Raw genomic sequence first — 18,694 nt, forward strand, 5'->3', positions numbered from 1 at the left:
ATCTGTCCTTTTTGCACTGCAGACCCCACCCACATGTGTGACAGCTCTCTGTCATTACCTGTGATGGTAAATGCAGTGTTTCCACATGCTATAGAGAACCCCACAGCCTGGGGCTGTGATGGACGGGCAGGGTGGGCTTGTTCAGCACCCACCAACAGGTTTTATTGAAGAGAGGAAGGTGGGTGCAGGTGTGGCTGCAATGGCTGTGCGAGAGGGAGCACAGCCCACACATGTGTTGAGTGTTTGGCTGTGCAGTGTATGAGAGGGGTGAGTGAGATACGTTCATGACAGAGTGCATCTTCCTGTGGGCACTCCAGGAGGGTGTTGGTGCAAGGGAGCGCGGCACTCATGAGTGTGGTGTGCACAAGGACACGCACAGAGGTGCGCACGGAAATGGGAGCACGGTGCCTTCTCTGGCTCTGCATCTCGTGATGGAAGGGACTCTGCTTGGGGAGGGTGCACTGTGCACGACCGTGTGTTTGTGCACAGGGCACGGGTGAGGGTGACGACGAACCTGCTGCTTCCACTCGGGGCTCCATCTCTGGGGAGGTGGGGGGACTTTGCACGGACTGCTGCTCGTGATGTGTGTGTGTGTGTGCGTGCGTGTGCGGGGCGCCATCCCCACAGTGCTTCCACGAGTGTGCATTTGAACGGGGGTAGGTGGGACGCGCGTGTGTGCGGTGCCTTCCTCCGGCTCAGCATCCGTGGGCAGGGAGGCGGAGGCGGCGGCGGCGTGTCCGGTGGGGCGTGGGCCAATGTGTGGCTTTGGGGGGTGCGTGTGTGGGTGTGCTTGCGTGTGTTTGTGAGCCTGTTTGTGTGTGCGTGTGCCGTATGTACGTGTGTGTTTGCGGGCGGGTGCGCGCGTCGCGGCGGGGCCGGGAGCGCGTCCCCGGCGCCGTGCCGGGGGGTGCGGGCTGAGCTCATCGCTGGCTCCCCGGCGCTCCTTACCAGTGGCTTCTGCGGTCACATGGGTTATGTGCTGGAGTTTAAAAGAGCTTATAGCCCCCGAGCCGGTGCAGAAGCAGTCGGTGGTTGTATGGGGTAGCGCCGAGAGTGGCGGCAAGGAAGGCGCCGTGAGTACCGGGCAGCGGGGGCCGGAGGGCGGCATGGGGTGTACCCCCACCCACGGGACGCGGGAGGCGGCGTGCGGGCACGGGGGTCAGGGCAGGCGAGCCGTGGGGCCCGCCGCCGAGGGAGGCGTAAAGGAAGGCGGGGGCAAGGCTTTCTTCCCCCGCATTCGCCCTCGGTCTCGTGTTCCCTCCCGCCCCGCAGCCGCGCACCTTTCCAGGGCCCGCGCGTGTCCGCGCCCCGACGTGGGCCGCGCGTCCACACCCCCCGTGAGGAAACAATTTGGGCAACTTACTTTCCTGCCCCGCCGTGCGCATATTCCCGGCGGGGAGAGATGGGAGACAAGGGGCCAGAGCGTCCCCGCACCCTCCGAGACAGCGGGTCCGCATCGGGGCGCGGCAGTGGGACACCCGTCCCCTGCCCGGCCGGGAGGGCACCGCGACCAGGTTGAGGGCTGGGAGGGATGAGTTCTCCCTGCGGCAGTGCACGGAGCTGGAGCGGCTGGGACTGCGGGGCGGCTCTTTGTAAACCGGAGCCCGTGGATTTCCTGGGCGGGAGAGCAGGCTTCTTCTCCGTCTCTCCAAAGGCGCAACCTGCTGTCTTCTCTGCTGTGGCAGTACAGATTTCTTTTTTTTCTTTTTTTTTTTCTTTTCTTTTTTTTTTTTTCTCTGAAGTGTGATTTTATAAGAAAAGTGTCTGCATGGCACTTCTGGGGAGCTGCACTCCGTAGGCTAGGCAGGAGCTCATCCCGAGCGTGAGTACAAGGGCTGTTTTCCAGAATTGCATAATACACACCGATCCCTATGCTGCACAAAACTCCCTGACATTTCCACATCTTGGTGACTTCCCCCACTGCAATCTTGAAAAGGAGTTGTGACTCCAGTCAGCTCGTGAGCCAGTTTGTGCTGCCTTCACTGGGGACAGAACCAGGTCTGCATGTTCCAGGTTCCCTGCCTCCTCTGGCAGTTGTTTCTTTTACCACTAAACTTTTTTTGCTATAATGATCGGCACTTCTTCACTCTCTTATGTCTCCTACCCCACGCTCACGGACACACATGCAGGGTCTGTTCAGAGTGCAGGTTATGGAAAGGGGATTTCCTGCAAAGCTATTAAATTTATTTTTCCCATCTCTTTGTATTTTAATTTATGGGATGGTTGAGGAGGTCCTTTCCTTGGATTGCTTTTTTCTCGGGTACTTGCTGACATCTGCTCAGATGTAGTGAATTTCACTCACTGTGCCCACTCTCAGAACACCATGTTGTGTACTTGTGTGAGGGACAGGACCCGCACATGCTGCTGCCGTGTACATACACTGACTGTATGTTCAGGCAGTGAGGCACTGACATTGTCTGCTTCCTGCAAAATGCAAATACGTGGAAGCAGCCGTTCTTGCTCGTGATCTTGCTCTTGCCCCTCCATGAGGAGTTAGAGCTTTGCTGTGATGTCTGGAGACATGCAAGAGATGCTCGTGTCTGGCCAGGCAGCATACTGGGACCAGGTGCTGGGACCAGAGCTCTCTAGGGCTCACTGCAGCGGGAGGACTTCACTAAGACAGGCTGAGCTTTAGAAATGAGAGCCTCATGCCTGGCAGACTTCATTGCCACAGCTCCTCAAGATAAGTTTATCAGAGCCTCTTGTCAGAGCAAGCCAAGCCATGATCTAATGATCACACATTATCTTCGGTTAGATTTACCCCAAGAGGACCCCATTCTGCCAGGATTCTGCATCCTCTTCCCCCTGACAAGTGCTCAGCACCTCCTGGACTTGGGAAAAGCCCTGGCACTCTCAGAGCCACAAAGGTTGTGATGCATACACACATTCAAATAATTATGCAGCTAAGGCTTAGCTTTTGGAGACCTGACTGACTCCCTGAAGCCAGCAGCAGGAGTTTTGTGGATGCAAGCCCCAGCTCCTGGCCATTCTCAATTAATCCCCTGCAAGGTGGAGGCATGCATCCTGCTCCAGCTCAGGCTGGGGCTGGGTGTGCGCCTGGGGAGCCTGTCTCTCAGCTCTGTCGTTTATTATTGCTGCCGCTGCCATTATGCCTGACAAATGGGAGTTGCTGAGTAATGTGCTGTTTGTGTGTAAATATCTGAGTGCTCGCAGCTGAGCTCACTCCTGCCACTTTGCAGGAAGCCATCTCAGCACCTTTCCCCTGTGAAGACCCAGGAGTGCAAAAGCGTCCTTCTGCGGGGATCTTCTCACTGCTACCGTCAGCTCTATCCTTCTCTCTCCACTGCTTCCCTGCAAGCGTGAAGCCTCCATCCTCTCCGGCTATCGTAGCGGCCCTGCTGCTTTCCTGCCCGTGAGTCAGGGGTGGGAAGGGGCTCTGTGTGCGTGTCTCTGTGCGTGTGTGTGTGTGTGTGTACAGGCTCAGTTACTCCAAGGGTCCTTGTCCGAGGCAAAGTGAGTTTCGGGGACTTTGAGTGTTTTGATGGAGACAGTCATGCATAACTAGGAAAGGAATTTTCAGGTTGGTTTGCGGTTTTTCCCCTGCCTACTCAGCACTGAATTCCCCCTCATTTCATCCCAGTACTGATGAAGATGCTGAATTACTCCTTCCCATATTGTTTTCATCCCATTTGCAGATTAGCATCCAACTGCTTCTTGCAGTCAGTACTTGCTCAGCCCAGCTAGGCTGATCACAGCTTTTTAAATCTTCCCTTGTAAATCAATCCCTTCTGCCTCCTGATCATTTTTGTCACTCGTTTTTCTGAAATCCCTCCAATTTGTCCATTTTGTGTCGGTGATGTATGCCTGGCCCTAAACATGATGTATACCAGGCATGGCAGCGTGAGGGAAGGACACCTCCTCCCCTCCCACCCCGCTGGGGCTTGTGATGCTTTGTCAGCACTGAACTGAGTTACTTCCCCATTATTCTAAGCTATAGTCCCTGCTCGGTGTTGCAGAAGAAAGCAGCATACTCAGGTCAGTGCCCTGGGGAGAATTCCTCCAAATTTTGGTGATGGGTTACTGAGGTTTGGTTGCAGGCTGCTAGCAGATGCTGGAAGGGGCTGGTGGTCTAGGTGTATTCCTGGGGTGCCTCTTCCCACAAGAACTAAAAGCTGAGCAGGAGAGATGAGGAAAATAAGAGAGGGTAAGCGTGGCAGATGGCAAAACTGAGGCATGTGCATGCACATTTCCTGTGCGCCTTTCCAGCACATGGCTCTTGTTTAGGTGCTCTATGTGTGGGGTTTGGTTACGCTCATTAGTGTTGCAGCCGGCATGGGCATTGTCCAAGGAGATACTGGATCTTTGGTCAGAGCAGGCTGGCACATGGGGATGCTGGGTTTTGGGCTGATTTTGTTTGTTGCTTCTCGTGCTTATAGCCAGAGCCTGATGCCACAGGTGGAAGAAACAGGGTAACAAAGTGCCTTGCATTCATGCACTGTGAAGTTTTATCATGCCAAACCCTGAGCTCCTAGGACTGAGCATTCCCATTCCCTGGAAGGGCTGTGCCCTTCCAGGATCTATCTATTTTTAGGAGGAGTTGTATTCTGGACTGTGTCCACTGCAGATGCTCTCTGCCTCCTCCTCTTGGCCCTCCTCCAGGGACACTGCCTGGGTTATCTGCTGGAGGGGCAGACCTTGCCAGGGCTCCTCCAGAGCATAACAGAGGTGGCCAGAAAGTGCTGGGCATGGGGACGTCTGGGGGGCTGTGGCTGCCCTGGCATGCTGGAGAGGGACAACAAGCTCACGCTGTCCCTTACATGAACTGTTGGGAGTGGCGTTTCAGTATACTCTAGGTGCCAGTAGGACACGGTGGCTTCTTCGCTGTGGGATAAGCAAGGGCACTGCCTGGGCCAGGTGGTACCCGGTGCTTGGCGGTGCCTGGTGTCGGTCCATTCGCCAGGATGACACTAGGGGGCACGAGATCTGCTGGAATTCCTTTGTTGGGGATGGGAAAGGAGTTTGCAAAGCTGCTCTTGACCCTTCAAGCCCCGTACATCATCCCCCTACACGTACATCATTCCCTGCACGTTTTGTAGGATTACAAATGTTAAACCCCACGAACTGTCCCGTAACTCGTCCTGCTGCCAGGGCAGTGTGCAGCTCTCCCAAGGCTGCTCCACTGGGTCTGTCTGTCACTGGCTGTGGAAGCAGCAAGAGTAAGGATGAAAGTGGTCAGCTGGAAACATCTCCAAAGCAAGGAGGTGGTTGCAGCCAGAGTGCCAGGGTATCTCTGGGGAATCTGGGAAATCCAGGAAAACACCTTAGCATGGTTTTAATGCCTCTCTAGAGGCATTGTCCAGAGCAGGGATTAAGTTAGATTCAGGGCTGACTTTCAAGATGCAGCGTGTTATGGTTTCATTTTCTGCTGGTTGTTAAGTTCATGCATGATGTCTCCTCAGGGTCAGGTTTTCCCAAAGCAGCAGAAACTTCAGAGAGTCTGATTTAATGAATGGTTCTGATCGATCTGAAACATGGATAGTGTGTATGTGTGTATTATATATGTGTCCATTTACATGTCTGGGCAAGGTGCAAAGAATATGTTTTTGAAGGTATGTTTATGCATTTCTGCATACATCCAGCTGGAATATTGTCCTGAGTCCTTAAAATCTATTATTTCAGCTGTGAATGCGTGTATATATATTAAAGCACTGTATACTGGAGTCTTTCTCTCTTGTTATAACAAACCTCACAGAAAGCAAATAAAGAGACATTGTTCTCATGGCAGGCTTTTAAGGGCTCAATATTTATCTTCTATGAATTTTGATAGCTTTTGTTCAGCATGTTTGCAGTTATGATGGTGGTGGGGGGGGCTGCCTATCTACTTCAAATTTTGTGCTATTGGGAAACTGAAAACATTTGGATCATTTCAGCTTATTCATTACCTAATGAAAACAGAAGTCAAGCTTCTGGATTGAAATGTTTGCACTTGGTATCGTTGCGGCATATTAATTTCTCAATGGTGAGGGTTTTTTCTAATGCCTTCTGTTGCCAGATACCAGGCTCCTTTGCTGGAGACCTGCTTCTCTTGCAAGCCCCCGGGCAATATTTTTAGTAGGACACTGATGCATCGCAAACACTCCTGTTCTCCGACAAAAAAAGCTTTGCTGGCTGTTGTTGAAAGTAGCGCTAGGATGGCTAGAAACTGAGAGATCAGAGGGGGACGATGCTGCCGCTGCGTCAGAGCGTTTGCTTTGTGCCTGTGATGGGGGTTTTGTGTCAGGTCGTGCAGGTGTGTGCCTGTGCAGATGTGAGGGCAATTCCCCAGCTGGACTCTGAGACAGGACTGAGGAGCAGGGGTTTATTTATTTTGAAATGCTTTGTGAAATGGAAGAAGGACCGGGAAGAAATGCCGAGTCAACTTTCAAGTCAATTAGGGATGTATCTGGAGGTGTGAAGTAGTTCGAAGACGACAGGATGATTTGTCTGAAAGTATTACCTAATTAGAGGTTGTAGTGAGGTCTTTAATTAGCCATGACACCCTGAAGATGTCATCAAAGCCCTCTTGAGGCATGGCTGATCCAGTGCCGTGGCTGTGAACTGTCTGGTCAGTGTGGCCATGCACAGCCAGAGCTGCCGCCCTCTGGCTCAGAGGCAGCCCAGATGCCGGTGCTTGAGAGACTCTTTTCCTTTCAGGTGACTTGTGATACCCTCCAGGGCTACTGCTGACATCGAGTGATGTTCATAAAGTCACAGAATGAAAGGAAAGCTGCAGCAGCTGGAAGAATTAATACTGGTGCCCACTATGTGGGAAATCTCCTCTCTTTTCCCTGGGGGGGATCACTTTCTGCTGCTGTCTGCCTGGAGGAGGCTGGAGGAGGAAGGCTGTGAGGGTTTGCATGAAGTGATGCTGTACTAACAGCTTGTAGAGGAATTGTGACCCCTTTCTTAGCATTACCTGACAGAGGGGACATGGGATCAACTGAAATCTGGCTTGCCCAGACCTGGTTGTATTTAAATATTATGCAACACACCCTGTGAGGGGAAACTGTTGTGGAAAAGCAGTACAAGAAGTGCTGGATAAGAGGGAAAGGCTCCTGGGAAGGATTTTCCCTGATACTGGAAGCAGCTTGCAGCCTGGACCTTTGCTGGTCCACACCTGGGTGGTGGGTGGCTGTTTCCCTTTTGAGAGCCGGGGCTGGGGGTTTCTCCCTCTGGGGCTGCTCTCACTGCCTGTTGTTCATCTGTCAAAACCATTGTTCTGTCAGCCCTGTGAGGAGAGGAGAGTGGGAGTTGCCCATTCCCAGCAGTGGAGGCAAGAGTCAGGGAGAGCCACCTAAAGCCAGGGAGTTGACTGGTGGATGAGTGTGGACAGCAGGGCCCATTGCCATTCTCAGCAACAGTGAGACAAATAATTCTCTCCTCTCTCAGGACTGAGGTTCCCATAGCTGTCAGAGCCCTCTGAATTGTCAGGAGGGAGCAGTGGGTGGCTTAGACCTCCTTGGCAGGGAGGAGCTACTGTTACTGCTGTTTCAATGGGAAATAAAATAGATCCTGAGGCAAGGATGTTCCCTCTGTGTTTCATCAGTGCTATGAGAGGCCGGGCTCTGCAAAGGGACTCTTTTTGCTTCTGTAGGTGGTATCTCAGCCCCCCGAATGCAAACACACAACCAGGCACGCTCCCATGCTAACAGTTACCGAGGGATGTGCCTGCTTTTAATTATATGGGTGTTAAGCCAATGAATTAATTTTGTTCACAAAGTTGCAGCCTGGTATTTTCCTACTGCTCCTGGTCTCTGGTGGCATTCCCAGACTCTGGCCTACATTTGCAAATAATGTGGAGACTGGGTCAAGTAACCTGGAGGACTGTACCGTGCAGGGCTGACCCATGCAGCTCTCTTTGTGCTACTGCTGTAGTGTCCCAGTGCTGCAGGGGCCACGCTGGATTTTAGGGTGCTGTGTTATAGATGATGGATGGGGAGCTGCTTTGTGTGCTGTGGTGTCACAGGCTGATCAGCACAGAAGGAGAGATCTGCACTGCTGCCCTCCTGCCTGGAGAAGCAGCCTGGGTTGGGTACCTTGGCGCCAGGCATGAGATTTGGTTGTGAAATCTAACAGCGTCATGTATAATAAAACAACCTTATGTCTGCTTTTGCTCTAGGTACACTCTGCACCATAGTCGTCTTGTCTAGGGCCTAAAAATGCTGGTGATAATGAGGACACATGCTTTCTTGTGGTTAGAGTGTGGTTCTCAGATGCAAAGGGGAGGCAGCCTGTGCTAGACTTCACCACCAATGTGTGATTTACCTTCCGCTGTGCCACTGAACTAAGGGCTTGAAAAATAAATATGTTAAAAGGAAGGAGAGACAACAAAAGGCTGCTGCTGCTCTGAAATTCGATCAAAAAAAAAAAGCTCTGTCCAGTCCTCTGGGCTTCTTACTTAATGAAGAGCTCTAGGAATAACAGTGTTACAGTAAAGTGCCCGTAGATAACTGTGGGTTTGGGGATGGGACTGCTTTGTTCTTGAGGAACAAGGCTGAAGTTCATTTTGGGTATTTTTACTCCCCCCAAAGGGGGGGTTACTGTCACTCCGTGAATCCAAGGCCATTTAAAGCTGCCTGGGACCTCTCAGCTTTGAAATCCTTGCCTAGCCTGTTGTCTCTCCCCAGCATGGCAGACACACATATGGGTGGGAGGCTGTTGGATTTGGGAGCCCAGCTGGTGGGGGTGGGAGAAGTCACACCGAGCTGCTGCTGCTCTTTCTCTCAGCTTGGTTCTGAGTGGTTTCCTCTTGCCCCATATCCTGGCCATGTGCGGGGCGGCCGACTGCCCACACGTGTTGCACAGACATGTTTTTGTGCTGCCTCTTTGTGCCTGCCCACCTATTTGCAGCTGGGGGAGCTGAAGCTGCTCTCTCTTGTGATTTGTAAAAAAAAGTCTTTCTCTGGATGGAGTTGTCTGTGCTTTTATTGACCTGGTTACGGGAATGAGAGAGGCTTTTCCATCTCCTGGATCCGTGATTTCTGCAAGGGCTCTGAAGCAAGGGCCAGCTCTTGCTGCCGGTTCTCCTAAGGTGATTAGTTTGACAGGCCCATTTGGTATGTTGGCAAGTCTAGGTTTTATTTTGTGCATGAAAGTTAGTGCTATGACAGGGCACAGAGCACCAGATAATGCTGACATCTGTGCAGGACGGAGTGTCTTGGCTGGACACTATTTTTGGCTATGCCTCAGCTGTGCTGTGCTACCTGGCAGAAACCCCTTGCCCTTTTGATGAGGCATTTCTGTAATGTCCCAACTTCCTGACCATTTTGGAGGCTCCTCCCTTGTATCTGCAGTTGGAGTTGTTTTGCCAGAAGGTGCAGTTTGAGCTCAGTGAAACCTGAGTGCTGAGGACATGCCAGGCATGTACCTGGCGACTCTCAGTGAAGATGTCCATCCTTCAGAAATCCAGAAAGCTAGCATCATTCCCATTGGCACACCCTGCCTGCTGGGTACAGTTTTGTGCATGTTGGCATCTTCCAGTGATGCTGAGGCACACCATGTTCTTGGGGCTTGTTTAGATGGGAGGAGGACTGAAAGGGGGGGTCACTGATTATCCCTACTCTGTGAGGTGCTTTTTTGCTGTACAGACACATCTGCTCTACACTAGCCCTCCTTGCTCTGGATCAGCAGTTTCAGCTTCACCCTATCTTGTTCCACTGCAAAGCAAGGATGAAGAGGAACTTCCCCAACAGCTTGGTGGGTCCTAGACTTCAGGGGCATGCAGCATTTGTGCTTCCTAGTTTTGGTAAATCTGTACCTGTGGTCAGGCCAGAAGTGGTGGTGTTTTTTCCAAGCGTGGCTGCCTTATGCACAGGGAAGAGCCATTTCTGGTATCTCCCCAGTTCCTTACAGAGAAAGCAAGGACATGATGGCATGACTTGCCCAGGTCAAAAGAGCCAACAGCAAAGGATTTGTTTTGATGATTTTGACTTTGCCTCTCCCAAAGAATTGATCTGGCCTGGTTTTGAGGACCCAAACTAGAGGTTTAACCCAACACACATCTGTGTATAGGCTTGGAGGGCTCCCCAAGGCTGTTTGCTGTAGTACATTACCAGAGTTGGCCTTTAACCTTGCCACCACTAGGGGTTGGAGGGAAGCATCATTGCCTTCAGAGAGGGGAAATGGAAACCTGGAGTGGCTTTGGGATTTCCCTGAGGTCCCAGAGCAGAGCTGGTGGCAGAAAACCAGATTTCTTGAGTTGCTAACAGCTCCTACCAGCTGTGGGACACATTAGTAAACACTTGGGTAGATCAAAGTAGGGCATCCGGCTCTTTGTGCAGCACTGTGCTTATCTGTCTATCTGTCTGTCTGTATTTCTGTCTGTCTGCAGTGCTTCTGGCAGTCAAACCTGAGATGACATTTAAAGGCTTTACTTTTTTTCTCTCTTGCTGGTTTCAGAGCAAATTTGGTGAGTTGTCAAGCTGAAGATTCTTTTCTCCTAAGTGCTGGCCCAGCAACAGCTTGCTCTGCTCTGCTCCATCCCTGCCTTGGAGGAGTCCAGCTGGGTTCCTCCTGCCTCCCATCAGTAGCATTAACATGTAGGGGCTGGAACTACAGCTCTGCCGGTGGAGGGGTGAAAAAAAAAGATTTTAGCTTCTTTCTTCTCCCCATTAATCCAGCCATTCTAGGCTCAGCTAGCAGTAGCTGTTCAAAAGCAGCAGACAGAGCCAGATTTGCACTGAAAAAGGTGTATTGGGGTGGGGAGGGCAGTGGTAGAGACTTGCAGGCAAACCCTTTCTCCTCCCTAAGCCTGTATCTGACTGACCTAGGTCTTAGAGCCAAGCATGTGCACCTTGAGCTGGTGGACTCTCAGCAGAGTCCCAGCAGGCTGGGTGTCTGCCTTGGGACAGCCAGGATGAGTGGCACTAATCAGCGTCTCACCCACTGGGTTTTAGCAAGGAAGGCGAGTGCTGTCCGTGTGTGTGTGGCAAGGAAATTGCTCCTGTATCCCTGGAGGCTGTCACTCCAATGCTTTGCCATGCTCTGCTGGTGGGGAGCGGCACCAGAGGATGCCTCTGTTGCTTCTGTCTGCCTTGGGGACAAGCACAGACACTTGTCTCCAGCTGGAAGTCAGCTTGGGGAGTGGAGAAACCTCCCCAGAACATGCATTTGCAAGCTTCGGTGTGTCGCAGTCCCTCCCAGGCAGTCACAACCTCCTGCTGCTGTGTTAGCGGGAAAACTCAGTGCTTGTTTCCTGGCATGAGAAGAGGCTGGTGCTTACCCTGCTCTAGAATAGGGAGCCAGGGGTGGCTGCAGGCTCTGGAGCTGGAGCCAGAGCCATCCCTTTGTCCCAGCACCAGCTGCCAGCTCCAGGTTTAGTTCTTGGAGCATTTTTGAGGGCTTTATGCAATGTGGTTTTAACTCCATCCGTTCTTCTTGTGCAAGCCTCCTCCCTGAACAGGCACAGTGACAAAACCAATCCTGAGACAGCTGTAGTTCTCTGGATTTTGCCAGGCTCTCACCTTCCACTTTACATTAACCAGACCCTGCACAGTGCCTGTTGGGAGCTGTCTCAGCTGTCCCTGAGCAGCATCTTTCAGCAAGGATGGCAGTTCAGAAGGGTGCCCCGTAACTCAGTGGGGTGCTGCCAGTTTAACCTAGCCAGTGGCCCTCTTGCAACCCCAGCTGTGCCTGTGTGGGTTACCAAGCAGCTGCTAGACAGCAGAGACACAAACTGAGCTGCACCTTGGCTTTTCAGGGCAGTGTCAGGGTATGTGGATAGAGCAAGGCTACGTGACATAAGCACTTACAGTGTTGGTTTCAGTGATCAGAAAAGCCAGAAGTTGCTCTTGTCACCCAGACTAGGAGATGGAGGAATTTATTTATTGTTCTGACTTCTTTCCTGAAGTAGCTCAGATGCCTCAGCAACAGGCAGCCCTCTAAAACTGAGACGAAAAGCAAAGGATCTTTCCTTTTGCTGTGTCCTGGACAGTTAACCCTTTTGGCCTTCCCATGTCCAGATGGTGTGACCAGGCTCCATGGGACTCAGGATCATCTCTCTGGAGACACTTTTGGGCATGGCTATATCCACAGAACAGTAGTGCAGAACTCTTCCATCTGCCAATTTGGGATCTGCCCTGGGTAGAGCCTCTGTCTCAGTACTGCTCAGTTTGAAAGCCCTGCCTGACCGTTGCCCCCGCCCCAACAATTGCTGCTGTGGACATTAACTTTTCCCAGATTTTTGCTTCCCTTTGAATATCACTGCTATGGATCATTTTCCTTGCATGTGTTCGCTGGTATTTTCCCAAAGCTGAAGCTTGCGCTATTTCCTGCCTGTCTTTTTATGCTTTCTCTTGCTCCCTCTTCTGTCATGTCTAAAATCACCTTGGACTTTTTTTCTGCTCACTTTAAAAGAGACTGCCGCTCTTCTTCTGAAAGGTCATAAGAAGGGAAGAAATAGCCATTTAAAATATGAAGAATCCTGTCTGCCCACATCGTGCTGAGCAGCTCCCCAGCTGGAGAAAATTTCTCAAGACTCCTGGGGTGGGAGGATAAGTCAGGTTTTTTGTCGATGGGAAGAGCCGCGCAGGGCAGGAGCAGGCTGCTGAGGCTGTCAGCAGTTTGCGAGAGCTGCGAGGTGAAGCTCCTGCCTGCAGCAGTGATGGGAGGGGATCTGGGAGCTCCTGTACCAGGAGGTCTGAAGAACCACATATGATAGGTACTGAGGATAAGGCAGCAAGGTCAGGGTGGATGGGTAAAAGGGGTGTCTTCTCTCTGGTGTTGTAGCTGAGGTTTCATGTTGGGAAGCAGGGTGTGTAAAAATTGGTTAGCTTGTCCTTTGGCAGTGTTTTTCTACCATTCTCTGTAGATTCCCAAGTGGAAACTTATTTTAGGTTTGAAGTCACCCCAGTACATTTTGTCTGTCTAGTTGCGGGTGCTCTTCAAGCTGAGGCTATGTGGGGAGTGTGTGATGACTTCTTTTTTAACATATCCTTAGTTCTATGCTCCTTAATTGATATCTGTATTCTTTTATGTCTTACAGCTGCTGCACTTCTCTCTCTTGTGGGAGAATGGTGCTGCAAAGAGTGGGACAGGATTGCTGCAGATCCTCAGGCCCTGAGCTGGGGACCTGAGCATCCCCACTGTTGGGTCCTCTTTCTTTGCCCTAGTCCTCATGCCATGCCTGTGTCATTTTTAGAAGCTGTGGGCAGCCCTGTTTGCAGGGGAGGCTGGCACAAGGTTCCAAGAGGATGGAGTGGAAAGGTGGCTTTACCTATCTGGAACAATGAGCCCCTTTGTGCACATATTTATTTTTTTTATTATTATTTTTTTAGACCTTGCCTTCCTTGTACCATGCTTTAAAGTAGCAGGAAAATATTGCTTTTCCCAAAGCCAGGTGCCAGGGGACCACCGCCTCATGCTCTAAGCTCAGGAGTCAGACAGCAGCTTAAACACTAAATATATCTGCCTCCACAGCTCTTGGCTTTTACAAAAATAAATCTTAAAGAGGTAACTTTTTGCTGTGCAGTTCTCAGGGCTGGCTCTGCAGTGGTTTCCACTGAGATAGCGTTTGGCTAACACAGCCAACCAGGAGTGGAACAGGCTTGGAACTGTATAGAAAGTGATTAAGATAAGGCAGGGTTATGATTTGCCTGTCTGATCCTGAAGCTTTGTGCATTATTTAGTGTGTGTAGCAGGAGGTCAGTAGCCTCCTGATAATTTTCATTAGATTAGTCAGGCAGGATAATCACCTGCTCAGGAAAAAACCAACTCAACACCGTCTGTTCAATAGTTGGAGTTTAACTGAAAATAAATAGTCTTGTAATTATAAGGACATTGTCAAGGTCAAGAGGCTCAAAGATTTGCTTTCTTTTTTCCTCTGGTATGTTTACAGAGATTCTGCAATTCTTTGTGAGATTTTTGGGTTTTTTTTCCCCTCCCTTAAATTCAAACTGAGATCTTCAGGGCTCTTAAAAGAAATTCAACACTTCCACAGCAGTGGACGTGAGTGGTGTTGCAATAGCCAAGTGGTACTTGTGCCCTGCTGCAGCTGAGTGACCCCATGCTAATGAGCAGGGCACTCACAAGTGAGCTGGGAGTGTGTGCAGCCAGCCTAAGCAGACCTAAACCTGAGTAGAGATGCTCTTCCCTCCTCCTCTGGCCCGACTGTGGGGTGGATCCAGTCCAGAACACTGGGCCCAGCCAAGGAGGCAGAGGTTATCCCCTCACTGGGAGCAATCAGCCCAGCATGAGTGCCACCCTCTTGAAATGAGGGGTGTGCATTATCTCCCGAGGGTGACTTTGCTGCTGTAATTAGCTGAGACTTTCAGAAAGCCCAGGAAGGAAGAGGTGGGCGTGAAGCTGATGCCATAATCAGTACCAATGGGCTCTGCAAAGGGTGTTAAAGGGTGTTCTTTGCTAAAGAAACAGATAGGGTGTTAAATCCAGTACTTGTGCAGTGCCGAACTGCCTGCCCTTTTTCACCCTAGAAAGGGTTGTGCTTGCTATTTATCTTCCTTGTACTGCAATAAAGCCCAGAGGGATCTTCTTGTAATCTTCTTAATCTGTCCAGCTGCAGGACTGGTTGATGCTTGCTGGATGAGATCTGGGAATGGCTTGCAAGTGCCCAAGGTAGATTCACAGGGGGTGGTACTAGCTCAAGGTGATGGAGAGCTTGCTCTGTCCATGCTGCTGCTGTGGTTCATTAGCAGTATGCTGCCAAGGCAGATAGCCTTGGTTTGAACCAAGCAGTGGTGTGGGAAGCTCTCAGCTGTCTGTCCTGAACTCAGCTGCAAGCCAGGAGAGCTGCAGGGAGCCTTCAAACATGGTAACCTATATGGCAGAAGAGGCAGTGTTTGCATGCTTGTTCTGGCTGTGCATGTCTCTACCATGAAAAAATGGAGCTGATGTTGTGGCTACACCAGCTAGCTAGTGCCCTGAATCCTTGCTGCTTTTGTTTTGTTTTGTTCCCAATCTAATTGCTCGTAAGTGGGGACTCTTGTCATCAGAGCTGGTGGGGCTTGTACTCAGCTCATCTTCACTAAGAATCTGCTGCTCTGGCTCCCTGTCACGGGCTGTGACGGATGTCCGGGGGAAAGCAAGGGCACGGCTCGGCCTGATGTGCCAAGTGACTGATGGTGTGGTCTGGTGACTGATGCCACACGTCTGCAGCAGGCGCACGGGTGCTCCCTTACTCCTCCTCCATGGGAGCTGGGAGGAGAGCGGGCTGCCTTGACAGCTTGCTTTGAAAGCAAAATTACTCCAGGGCTGGATTTCTTCTCCCCTCTTCCCATCATCTTCCCCCACACACACTTTCTTTTTTGCTTGACAGAAAAAACATAACTCGTCTTTAATTGGTGCTTTGTGCCTGTCTCCTGACAGAACTCAGCAGAGAGGGGGCTGGCTGGATCAAAACAGCTTGAAGTTGTGAGACTGTTATACATCTGACCTCCCAGATTTTTTTTTTTTGTTTAAAACAAAAAACCCCCTAAACTTTTATTTCTAGCCCCCCCCCCCCCCCTTCATTTTAAGCCAATTCCTTGTGAACCATGAAACCAAGCAGCGGATGCTGTTCCAAGCACTCCTCAGGCATCCCATCAAGGAGCCTGACCGGCATGGGGAGTATGCAGCTGAGCAGGGCACATCATGCACTTGACCTTCTGCTGAGCCTGAGGTTTGGAGCATCTAATTGGCATGTATGCGGAAGGTTTCAGACTGCTTCATCATCTTACAAATAAGACCTGCCAGTGCCTGAAATGCAAAACAAATGTTGCATGGCAGATCAGGCGGGGATGTGGTCTGCACTCCTTGCGCAGCACTGCACCGTGGTGGCAGCGGGGGGAACAGACATGGCCGTGAACTTGTTCAACAGAGCTTCCTATGTGAGCAAGGCAAAAGCAGGTTTAGAGCAGTGCCCCATGTCCCTTCAGCTGCTCTGTTGTGGTTTCCTTCTCTGTTAAACATCTGCAATTATAATAGGCCAGGTAACATTTCCTGGGGGTGAGTGGAGTGGTGGGAGGAAGCGCGTGCCCTTGTGATGTCTTCAAGCTCCAACTCTGGCAGAGAACAGCATTATAAGACCCACTGGAGCCTTTGAAGGCTGGGCTCACCCTGGCCTTTGTAGAGCAAAATCACATAATCATAGAATGGTTTGGGTTAGAAGGGATATTAAAGATCATCTTGTTCCACCCCCATGCCATGGGCAGGGTCTCCTTCCACTAGACCAGGCTGCTCAGAGCCCCGTCCAGCCAGGCCTTGAATATGTCCAGGGATGGGGCAGCCACAGTTTCTTCCAGCAACCTGTGCCAGTAGCTCAACATCAAATTGTTTGCTGAAAGATGTGGCTCTACCTCGTCAAGTACTCCTCTCTTCAAGGGGCTCCAGTTCCTCTCCTGGATTTCTGGAAGGGGCTTGGGTGTCTCCTAATGCTGCTTGTTCCAGCTCTGCCTGTTGGGGTGGCTTCCAGCGATATAAGACATAGACTAGGTGTGTCATTGAGGTCCTTTCCAGTTGGGTCTGTCCCCGTGCAAGGTGGGGACAGGAAGAAAAGCAATTGCTTGGAATTTGTTTGTTATTCTACTGTGACAGGTGTTTCTGCCCTTCCCCAGCCAGAGGCAGGGATAAGACATCAGCTTGCAAACTGTTCCTGGCTGGGAACTCTGCTGGGCTGTTTTCCTAATTCTGGTTTTAGTGCAGACCAGCCCTGGTGCAGGTGGGGCAGAGGTTATCACAAGTGGCTTCACAGCAGTTGCTTAGTCCTTTCTGAGGTATCAAAGCAAACCTGAAGCTGGGTGATACTTCTGTAGATGTTTCTGGGGCTCCTACTAGGATGATGGGAGCAAAGTACAAAGTGATTTGTCGCTAAATATTGGGCAATTCCATGGGTATCCTCAGGAAGTATGCCACTGTTGGTAAGCAGCGCTGTGGGGGAAAGGGGATGCTGGGAAGAGACTTGGAGGAGGATGCCAAGGGGAGTATTTGCAACCGTAGGCTGATGAGGTCTGACCAGGGCCTGTTTGCCTGGGGAAGGTGGCCGCAATAAAGGGCATGTCCAAAAGTGGGAGCCTGGAGGAGCTGGATGCATTCAGAGGGGTGGAGTGATGTTACAGGTGGTGTTCTTGAGCCAGGGAAGCACCATGGCAGGCATATAATGGTCAGGGTGATAATATAGTTGTTGTGAGACTTCTGGAGAAGGAACTGGTAAATTGGCTTGTCCTGGGCTGAACTAGAAGTGACAGCTAGGTCTCCATGAGGAGAAGTCAGACTTACACTGCTGCAACTACTTCACACAGAAACCAAAGGGCTGTGAGCAGGGTCTTCTCAATTTCTGGTAGGTGTTTGAGTACAGAGGAGAAGGGAAAGAGCTGGAGCTGAGTCCTGGCTGGATTTTTGCAAGTCCAGAGTCACGTCACTGCCTGTGGTGAATTGTGATACTGCAAAGATCTTACCGGACTCTTGGGACAGGCAAGGAAGGGAAACACCACCTGTGAGAGACCAGAGCCCTGATGGGGTGCAAGTGTTGGGGATGTTTAGATTGTGGACAGGGCTGGAAGCCCAAAGGAATAGGTATTTGAGGAAAGCAGACCCTTTGAGCTTGTTTCTTATTATAGTCTCTGTGGGAGCTTTGGACCCTCTTCTGGGAGGGAAGAAAAAATATGTATCAGTTCCATCACAGTAAAATCCTTTTTTTGCCAAATAATCATGTTCAAGGCTGTCTTCACTCTGCATTGAAGGATTTTTCTTCACTTTTTTGGGGACTGTTCTAGACATTCTCCCTCACGGGTGGTCTCTCGCTCCCATCCACAATGCTTCTCACAGACACCCAGAGCCTTTTCCAGCTTGTTCTCTGCTCTGGGTTGAGCAAGCATTGATGCTCTGTATTGTTCTTGTTTCTGAATTTTTAAGGTCTATTTAGCAGATCAGTATTTCAGACCTTCCTGAGAGCTGGCTGTGTGGGAGAAGCTGGCTGCCAGATTTGGGGGCCACTTCTATCCCACTTTTAGTTCCAGGTCTGCAAGTCTCGGGGCTCCCACCCCACCATATCAACAGATCTACTTGCCCGCTCCAGGGATGTGTGGAGGGGAGAGCAGGACAAGGTGCTGTAACCTGGTTACTTTAGGTAGTAATGCAGTCTTTGTTGCTTTTCCATTTATTTCAGCTTTGGTTGCTGTTTTCTTGCAATTGGAAAATAACCAGTGTATACCTATTAAGTTCCTGACAAGTCCTGACTTTATTTCTAGGCTGGAAATACCATACTCCATATAGCAGAAACTGAGGGCTACAGTAATCCCTGCACTGCACTGTCACCTCCGGGGAGCAGCCCGCTGCCTCTACAGCACAGAGGCTTTGTTGGTACCTCCTTGTTCTTGCCGCTAGACGTGTGATGGACAGTGGCTCCTCAGCCCTGAGTCTGGAGGAAGGAAAGTGGGGCAGAAAAATGTCCTCCAGCAGAGGAGGTAGTGTTGGGAACTTTCGGCACTCTGCTTTGCTCCGGGGGCAAATTTTCTGCCCCTTCAGCTTGCTGAAAGCTCAACCTCTTGCAAGCTTCCGATGTGTGTGCCCCTGCCAGGTGGAGAAAGTGCAGAGGCTAGAGGAGGGGATGGCCTCTTCCTGGATCCCTCTTTGCATTCGGTGAGATTCAAAGATGAGGAGGGAGTCCCTCTTGCAGAGTTAGTGGGGAACCCTAATTGCCCCTCTTCCCAAGGCGCCTGTGCGTGTTAACGACCTGTAATGGGACGGGTTGTGCTAGCCCATT

At 51.0% G+C, this 18,694-nt stretch overlaps 1 protein-coding gene across 2 annotated transcripts in view; it reads left to right on the forward strand.

The window, feature by feature from the left end:
- Positions 1-974: 974 nt before the first annotated feature.
- Positions 975-18,694, forward strand: part of CNTFR (ciliary neurotrophic factor receptor) — a 201,298-nt gene continuing 183,578 nt past the window's right edge. The window contains exon 1 of one of the 2 annotated variants that reach the window (XM_066182304.1): positions 975-1,073. In XM_066182304.1, coding sequence (XP_066038401.1) covers positions 975-1,073 — 99 coding nt within the window. Of the gene's footprint in view, positions 1,074-3,326; positions 3,374-18,694 lie in introns of those variants that run through there. The other variant, XM_066182305.1, reaches the window with a different exon arrangement.

This window comes from Chamaea fasciata, unplaced genomic scaffold (genome assembly GCF_029207755.1).
Source record: "Chamaea fasciata isolate MVZ Bird 193981 ecotype frontalis unplaced genomic scaffold, bChaFas1.0.hap1 SCAF_4, whole genome shotgun sequence".
Classification (NCBI taxonomy): Eukaryota; Metazoa; Chordata; class Aves; order Passeriformes; family Sylviidae; genus Chamaea; species Chamaea fasciata.